This window comes from Gambusia affinis, linkage group LG10 (assembly GCF_019740435.1).
Source record: "Gambusia affinis linkage group LG10, SWU_Gaff_1.0, whole genome shotgun sequence".
In the NCBI taxonomy this organism is placed as follows: Eukaryota; Metazoa; Chordata; class Actinopteri; order Cyprinodontiformes; family Poeciliidae; genus Gambusia; species Gambusia affinis.
Window position 1 is genome coordinate 9,931,453 of NC_057877.1, and position 9,129 is coordinate 9,940,581.

General features: G+C 37.9%; 1 protein-coding gene across 1 annotated transcript; it reads right to left on the reverse strand.

Annotated features, from left to right (window-relative positions):
• Positions 1 to 3,259: 3,259 nt before the first annotated feature.
• atp5f1d (ATP synthase F1 subunit delta) lies at positions 3,260 to 8,734 on the reverse strand. The gene is made up of 5 exons (XM_044130091.1): positions 8,463 to 8,734; positions 7,482 to 7,635; positions 6,947 to 7,035; positions 3,479 to 3,608; positions 3,260 to 3,386 (listed from the first exon to the last, which is right to left on the reverse strand). The coding sequence occupies exons 1-4, from the start codon at positions 8,577 to 8,579 to the stop codon at positions 3,486 to 3,488; spliced, it is 483 nt and encodes a 160-aa protein (XP_043986026.1). The 5' UTR covers positions 8,580 to 8,734; the 3' UTR covers positions 3,260 to 3,386; positions 3,479 to 3,485.
• Between the last annotated feature and the right edge of the window lie 395 nt (positions 8,735 to 9,129).

Here is a 9,129-nt window from a genome sequence, read left to right on the forward strand (position 1 = left end):
AATGTTACATTGTCTCATAACGAGAATGTGTCTCATTCCAGCCTTTACCCACATATAAAGAAAATCTTATGCCTCAGTTCTATCGGTTTTGTAATTAATTTTATTGCCCTCTACATCCCTGCAGAAAGCTCAACCACGCTGGTTTCAACGCTTTATGTGATTTTCTTTGTTCTCTGCTTCAGAGGATGCCATTTCCATTAGAGAACTGAAAACTGTTGATCAAAGCCAAATGTCAATTCCACTGTCTGTTAGTTGTCAAAGGTATTGCTTCACTTTTTATTTTTTACAGTCAGTTGTTATGAACTGGATTACAGAGACATTGCTTATCAGAGGGCTACACATTTGTATTCACAGTGGTGTAGCGATACACATGCATCAGAATTAATTGTGTTACAAAAATCATTTACTGAGTTGAAAAAAATACTCAAATCGAGCTGTCAGTATTTGAAAAACGCAACAATACTGTGTAACTGCATTTATCCACATTTTCTGATAGTTTCAATAGCAATTGCCAATGTCTCACTAAGCAGTTACATATACTGAGTATGTCCCACGTCATAAAGTAGGTGAAAGATCTCAAAAGGAATGCATCAGGTTACTCTAAAGAATTTCAAGGACAGCTGAGGAGTTGCGCCAGGAAGTCTTATACAAAAAAAAAAAACAATAAACAGAACAGCATATAAAGCACTGCAAGTCTTCCTTAAGGTTGGAGTTCGTGATTCAATCAACCGTGTTGGAGGTACTGCGATAGTGTGGTGCAGCTTCCCTGCTTCAAGTCAACATAAATCAGTGGAGCATTGAATTCTGCTTGTTATAAGAAAAATCTGAAGGAAAAAGTTCAGCCATCAGTTTGTGACCTTAAACTCAAACGCCACTTGTGCTATACAGCAAGAAAAAAAAAAAAAGGTTTGCAGATTACCGATGTTGAACCTAATCTAACTAATCCCGGGCCATCGATGAAAGGCACTTTTCTGTAAATTTTACTTTTACTTTTATGTCTGCCTTCAGTGCAAAAGAGACTTCAGTGCAAGATGTAGTTGAAACTACTGAAGATTGGCAGGAAGAAAGTTCACTTCAAATAACTAAGCTTTCTGCAGCAATGATGCTAACATTGCAACAACATGCTACTTAAACCAAGCTAACATGAACCCATCTAGCACATTTTTGAAAGTTACATTGAAATAAAGCTGAGCAGTTTGAGAACATGCATCAAGTGAAACCAAAACAATTCCTTAAGAACTTTCTTAACATAGGAGTAACCTAATTTTAAGGGATCAAAGTGTTTGTTCAATCTCTTAAAACTTCATATATGGATGCACTTTCACCTTTTCATACCAGGAGCAGTACACTTAAAGCCATTTTATAATAGAGTTTTTCACATCATGATTTGATACCATTTTCCACTGAAAGCATCCCAAGTAGCACATTTAATTAAACGCCACAATACCGTTTTTAATTAGCACAAACCACTTTTCAAAACACCTATCTTTAAGCTGAAGGGCAATTTTATTATTTTTTTTTAACTCTTTCATGTCTGTTTTTGAGGTGATATCTTTGTAAATAAAATGACTCACATGGGCTGGTCTCCTGTATTCCCCATATGGTTTATCTAAACGCTTTCCCAAAGCTGTGACTCGCTTTGTTATCGAGTACCACTCAAAGATGACTCTGTGGACTGTCATAGCTTAGATGATGTTATTCACTCCCGGGTGCAGACGGTACAGTCTTTTAATTACAGCACATGGGGTATAGACAGTGACTTATTATCCCAGGCCCTTACTCAACTCGAAATGGCTCTCCAGTAAGGGCTCTCACTCAATACTCATCCCCTATTATCAATGTGCAGCAGTTATAAAGCGGGATGCTTTTTGCTGCGGTGCAGCACTTAGACATTCGGATCTGAAAGCCCATTTATGAGACATTCACTTAATCTGGATGAGCGTCTGAGGAAGACAAAAAAAAAAAAAGACAAAATTTAAATAGCACACCATGCCCTCACCTCACATCTATCCTGTTGACTAAAAATACATCCATAAGCAATCTGTACTGGAAACGCCACAACCTAAAAGAACAGCTTCCTCAGTTTCATAGTCTTTTATTTTCCACCAACATCCAGCGGAGTTTTACGCACAAAGCGAGAGAGCCGGTCACTATTGTGGAAAACACAAGAACATTTTTTGATAACCGTTTGGTTTCAACTTGCCTCAAAGTAAATCTAGATTGATGGTGATTCCCTCAATCATATATATATATATATATATATATATATATATATATATATATATATATATATATATATATATATATATATATATATATATATATATATGTATATATATATACATATACATATATATATGTATATATATAAACAACCATTTTTCTCTGAAATGCCACGTGTTATGCATTGTGAAAAACCGATGCACGAGGATGAGTGTGCACTCTTGATGAATGTTGTCAGTTGGAACGGGGTTGTGATGACCAATTAGAAAGAAGAACAGAGAGAAGGATGTGAAAGGTGTCGACCACTGCTTTTTTTAATCCAACTGCATTACTCACTTGGGTTCCCATCCGTGCCTCACTTTTTCTGATTAAAATGGATGACTTCAAAGTAAAAATAAAAACTAAACTAAATCTAAGAATAGTTTGAAATGAAAGTGCAGCAGTTACACTGCATAGTGGTGTGCAGAAAGCAAGACTTTCCACACTCAAACTTATCGAAATTTTGTTACGCTACAAACCTCAATTTGTTTTAATTGGATTTTATGCAATAGACCAACACACCCCTGACTGAAATCGAGCACTGCTGAATACAAAGTATACTATAATCTAATCATAAATACAACTTTTCTATTAGGGTCTCAGAGCTCTGTTAGAGAGCATAACATAATGACAACCAAACAAACAAACAAAAAAAATCAACCTTACACTTACTATGGGTGTTGTGTTTTTAGAAAGTTTTGTGGAAATTAGAAAATTCCCAAGCTTGGGGGTTTACTGACGACATTTAGGAATGGCATCATCATAACTTTAGTGAGGAATGTTTCATTTGTCATGAAGAACAAAAAATGGGTCAGCTTAAAGAAGGTTAATTACTCTCTGCTGCCATCAAGTGGTAGTACTTGCTGCTGCACAGAAAACTGCAAGTGATTGTGATAAGAGGACGTCACTGAATTGCATAAACAGACATGGAGGTTAATCTGAAACAACGGCACACTTTGAGCATCAAAATAACAGATTTAGAAAACAGTTCACAAAGTAACTCCAAATAAATTTATTGTTAACTTCATTCACTATACAAAGAAAGAATGGTATTTTCTGGACACTGACAGGTTTGAGCTGGAATCCCAAGAGGACAAAACCTTTTCATCCAAGCGTCAGGTTATCTGAAACAAAAAAGGAGAACAAAAACACAATAATGCGTCAAATGTCCTGCTTTTTCCACTCAAAATTGATAAAAGGAGCTGAGAAGTTGTACCGCAGGTCTACTCCAGAGCCTTGACGATGGCCTCGTTGGCTTCTATGCTGATCTGAACTTCTGCCCTCGCTGCCTCATCAGCTGCGCCGGCCAATTCGGACAGGGCTTTTTCAAGGTTGGCCTTTGCTGCCTGAAAGTGAATGGAAAAAAAAAAAAAAAAGGGATGGAGCAATGAAACAAAAAGGTGAATTCAAGCTCTGCAATCTGGAACACGCTTCCAAAGTAGGAAAATAATTCAGAGTTGGTGCAGCTTCACGAATCTGTTTTTTCTTAAAACAACAAAGTATTTTAATTTGTTTACAAACCCAGACTTTGTGCTCTTTTTTTCTATCTGTTTTTACCATACAACTAAAAAGTACAAAAATGGAGTTTAATGCACATTTCAACACAGTTTAAACTGAAAAAAAACCAACAAACTATAACAGGGAGGAAGGGATAGACGGACGATTCAACATTTTTACAGCTGTAGAAATAAGGTCCAGAACTACATTTTTCTTCCAAACTCTCTTCTCCTTTTCCATCTGTGTGTAGAACAGGAAAATACTTAGACTCCGAACATTTCGAGACCGTTGGCGTGTATCTCCCAACGGGGATGTCCCAGTTGAAATAGCCAGACCGAGCAAGAGTGGAAAGTGAGGACAAAGACGAGTGGAGAAAATCCCCACTGTCTCTTTGCTCTGAAAGCTCCATTTGTCACAGTCGCGATTAGAAACGAGAAATGCCAAACATAGCTGGAAGTTAAAGGTCTCCCAGTAGGGACTTGGCACATCTGCTATAACTCGACAGTGACTGACCTTTCCCGCCTTATTAACAGTGTGGGCCCATGTGCATTGTTACTATGGAGTGAAAGACAACCAGGAAGGAAAGAAAAAAAAAGAAAAGAAAAGATTAAAAAAAATAACTCATTTACTGCGACAGAGTCGAGCTGACAGACTGTAACACTGCCCAGAGCGAGAGACAGACAACGCTATGATGAGTGGATAATAACACGACCCACCATTATCGTGGCCGACATTTAATCTGGGCTTCACCTCCAGACTGGTCAGATGGATAGTCATCAGGTAATTAGAGGTGGAGGGAAATTAAGCCAATAGCCATTGCTTAAAGAACAACTTAGAAGAGTAAAACATAAAAAGCTCCCCTCCTTTGTAGGGTTTGCGACTAAACGGATACTTTAAAGGGAAGCCGGTGGCTTTGACAGCTTGAACTGATAAACTGCGACATCGGCCTCAGTGCTGCGGGTCTCCTCCTCAGACACACGCCATCACATTAATGTCAAACAGAGATTTGGTCATCTGTGAAAGTCGGAATCCAAAGTCAGTCAGAGACACCTCCCTCAGAGGAAACCAACTGATTAAACTTTAAATGAGAGCTTTATTTAAAAAAAACAAAAAACAGGAGTTGTATGAAGTGATGCCATTAGCATTTACGCATGTCTGGCTTAACCACAATGTGGGCTATGAAGCAGGTTTTCCATTTAATAACAGGATCACTTATGTTGTTCCCTTTGTGTGAACAATATAAGTCCAGCGTGCCAAGGAGTGGCATGGCATGGAAATAAATTTACTTTATTTTCATAAATAAATGGACACAGACCATTTAGTTATGGTTTTTCAATAAAAGGTTTTTGCACAAGGCTTGTACAAACATTAGCATATTTCGCAAAACTGCAACAGAAACACTTTTCGCATCATACAAGTCCTGTGATCAACAACCAGATGTTAGTGCTGGTGGAAAAGACAAAGAAGACGACAGGTAGGTGTAGGAGGAAGACGGGGCGGCATGTTTTCTTAATGACTTATCGGCTGGACAAACTTAATTCACGTGCGTTTTTAATTGCCTTTCTTATTTAATGGAAACACTGCATTTGAGAACTTGTGTTTTTCGACATCTCTGTGTTTTCTGGTTTTACAAAATATATTCGTTTCGTTCTCTGAAGCTCGGAACGGAACAGACTAAAGTTATTTTAAAAACACCCACATCACCAACATCATAGCTGAAATACGTTAAGACGTGCTCCAATTATTCCTTTTCTGGACAATACGCATTTCCAGTTGTGTTTGAAGTCTAACTTGCTGGTTCAGATTTTGAATGGGCTGCAGGTTTCTTGATGGAGTTGCAGCAAATTTTCATCGATTCCTGATTTCAGCGAGGCAAAAACAATATGAAGCCATGTCTGAAGATCTGGGTCTTTCAAAGAGCACAAACGCCTCTTCTGCTTGGGCTAAACTTTCACTACTTCATTTGGTGCCGTTTTTTATGCAGCCCAGTGTACGCCATAAACAGCAGAGTATTGCAGAGCTGCTCTCAGCACCAGTCACACCGTTTCAAACTTTGTTAAGCAGACAGAGAAGTCCTTTTAGAGCAGAATGCACATGATCTGAGACTGCAGGGACAGATAACCTTTTACAAAGAGCTCAAGAGAAAAGCTTAATTGATGTGAAGGGGGAAGAAAAAAAAAAAGCTGACCGAATTTAAGTCAATTGTGAATGAGTAACCAATGGCACAACAACACAGCAAACTCTCCTCATGGCATTTTGTGAGTTTTGTAGCTTTAAAAGCACCAAATATTCCATTTACACACAAACGACAAGGGTTCAAATTCTGTAATTTGACATTTTGTTTTCTTATTTTATGGGGATAAGACAAATGAAGCCTAGCTTAAACTTTGTTTTAATTCAACAATCAGATGAAAACATTCATCGGTAAGAATGTGCTGCACCTTCCTTGATATAGGTAGTAGTTTTTAATCAAGGACAAAAAGGAATGGCTTATAATATTAGAGCGTGCCCTCAATGTCCCAAAAAGAAATCAGAAGACATTCCGCTTCTAATTAGCTTGAATACTAAAACATGGTGAGGTTGGTTCATTTAAATGGAGTTGTTGTGCAAAAGGAATTGTAATTTTTCCTAACTGACTTCCTTACTCTTATTTCATTCATCTTCTAACTCTGGTAAACTTTGCTGACCACCAAAAGAATGCCTAAATTGTTATGTGAAACATCTAGCAAATTAATTTGATAAACTGAAACCATACGTTTTTACTTGATTTATATTGGTATTTTGAAAACTGCTATTATCTAAATGTTGCCTGGAAAATCCAGCAAACATTCAGACTATATTTGTGTCTGAGCCTCTAAAATCAACTGCAAAAGGATCATTAAACATTTAGCTTTAATTGTAAACTTGTGTCTTTTTTCCAGTTACCTTTATGACAAGAAGCAAACTGTGAATGAGATGTGAACTAGTATGCTGTAGTCGTAAAGATTTATTGAGCACAGATGTAAAAACAAAATGTTAAGTGAAAAACTTTAGAGAAATGTGCTGTAATAGGCATAATAAGGTATGCAAAGCAGAATAAACTGAGGTGGAATTCCAGAATAGCAGAGAAAATAGTTTTTAATCTAGTGTATTAATTTAATTAACACCTTACAGCACAGGAGAGTAATACGGCAGAGTTTATACTCACTGCTACGTCCAGCTGGTCCAGGGGAACAGCCTCCTCAGCAAGCAGCTGCACGGAAGAATCAACGTTGACCGTCACTGACCCGCTACTCACTGCAAAAACACACAGTGTCTTATAGTAAGAACTTCTGAATGTGTGATTCTAGATGTGTGCATGATGGGCAAAAAGAGCAGCACATGCCCAAATACGTGTGGTCTAATAGAGTTTAACAGGATTCCTACATATTTCTCCTACTCGAAAGTCTTTGCTTTTCCATGAATCAATTAGCATAGTACTCGGTGCAAAAAGACAAATTAAAGTTTACAGCGAAATGTAAACGTAAGATGCCATGCTAGGACAAGGTAATTGCAATTAATAGATTTGTTTTATGTGTTTTTGACAAGCATCTGTCCGGAGAGGGAGGATTTTATTGATTCATGACAACACCTGGGTTTTCATCGCTTTTGGGGAACCAATAGACATTTTTAAAATGACTGCCACGATGCCTGGAGTACTGCAGCAAAAGTACTTGTGTAATAGCAACAGAGTAAGATCTTACCAAAGTATTTGGCAGAAGAGCCGTCGTCATTAAAGACTGTGACGACACCGGGCCTGAGCACCTGCAGGGTGGGTACGTGAGCCGGGAGGATACCGAACGCACCGGTAAGCGTGGGGACGTCAACTTGTTTCACACTGACCTCTTTGAAGAACACCTGGGAGAGAAAACGCACACATAAAACAACATTTATTTTTGTCAGATGTTTTTTTTTTTCTTTCAATTATTTACTAGTCCTTTTATTATTTGTGATCACTATTTTTTTTATGCCTAGCTCTGTTACTCATTAACAGCATGTTTGTGTTTTTTTGGTCCTGAAAACCAATTTCACATCTGTGATCCTAACCCAACCTCCTGCATATTTATTGTAAATACAAACTATGAGACATCTGAGCGAATTTGTTACCTTGGGCATAAAATTGCTTTTATTTTTTAAAAGATGTTTGAAAAAATATCTTTTTTTTTTTAAAACTGAAATCATACACAACAAATTGCAAGTGCTTTTGCCAAGTTTGATGATCTCTTTTTAGTCGTTTATGGCATCTTTAGTCTCATCTTTAGTGTCTTGGTTGCTACATGTCAAGCGTTTTGAACGTGTCTTAGATCTCAGTAATTCCTGAGGTCAACTTTTTTTCTTTTTTTGTAAAAACAGGCAAAAAATACGTTGGTTAAATTAATAGAAAGGGTTCTTCAGTGATAATGATTAAAGACAAATGACAGAACTGGCTAAAGCCACTGAATGACAGCCAGGTTAGCTATCGGAGCTATTCTCATCACAATGCTAACTTTGACCTAAGCCGTGTTTTTGACGTATTCTGCATCTGATGCAATGGCAACAAACGTGTCCAATTGGTCAAATCTGCACAACACCAGGAATATGCAGGTTAGCACTCGGTGACAATGCGTTTTAATTTCAAAAAAGTGCTGTAAATAGCAGACAGGCTAAGCTAGGCCTTGAACCTAGCTAATATCGACAACCAATACCTGTGTCGGAGAGGCGAAAGTGAAGGACATTTGCGGGGCACCGGAGACGGCTTCAGCGTAGGAGCGAGCTTGCCTCAACGCAGGGAGAGCCCGGCGGAGAAACCTTGCAGCCATCATGCTTGGAAGTTTTTATTCTATTCAAGTACAGATGAATGACAAAAAAATCCCCGGCCCAAGCGTGAACGCAGTCGATGTGCGCAAGGACAAGGACGTTGGAGGTTACCCATAAGGCTTTGTGCTCGCGCAAAGACGCAAAGGACGTTGGGTAGTGTAGTTTCTTGAATTCCTCAAAAAACAATATGCAGCTCTGGAAAAAATTAAGAGACCACTGCACTGAACTCCACTGAAACCCTCGTGGTTATTGGACAAAATATTGATTTCTGAATTCTTCCTGAGTTAAGTACTGTATTAGTATTGTTGTTTCTAAATTAATATGAACTTGTTTTCTTTGCATTACTTGAGGTATGAAAGCACTGCATCTTTTTCGTTATTTTGACTATTTCTCATTTTCTTAAATACATGCTAAATGTTTGCTTGGAATTTTGAAGACATGTTGTCAGTAGTTCATAGAGTAAAAGAACAATGTTTATACATTTGCAATATATATTTCATTTGCACTTTATTTTGCAGATGAAATGTATTAATTTGCAACTGCGAATCTACCAAG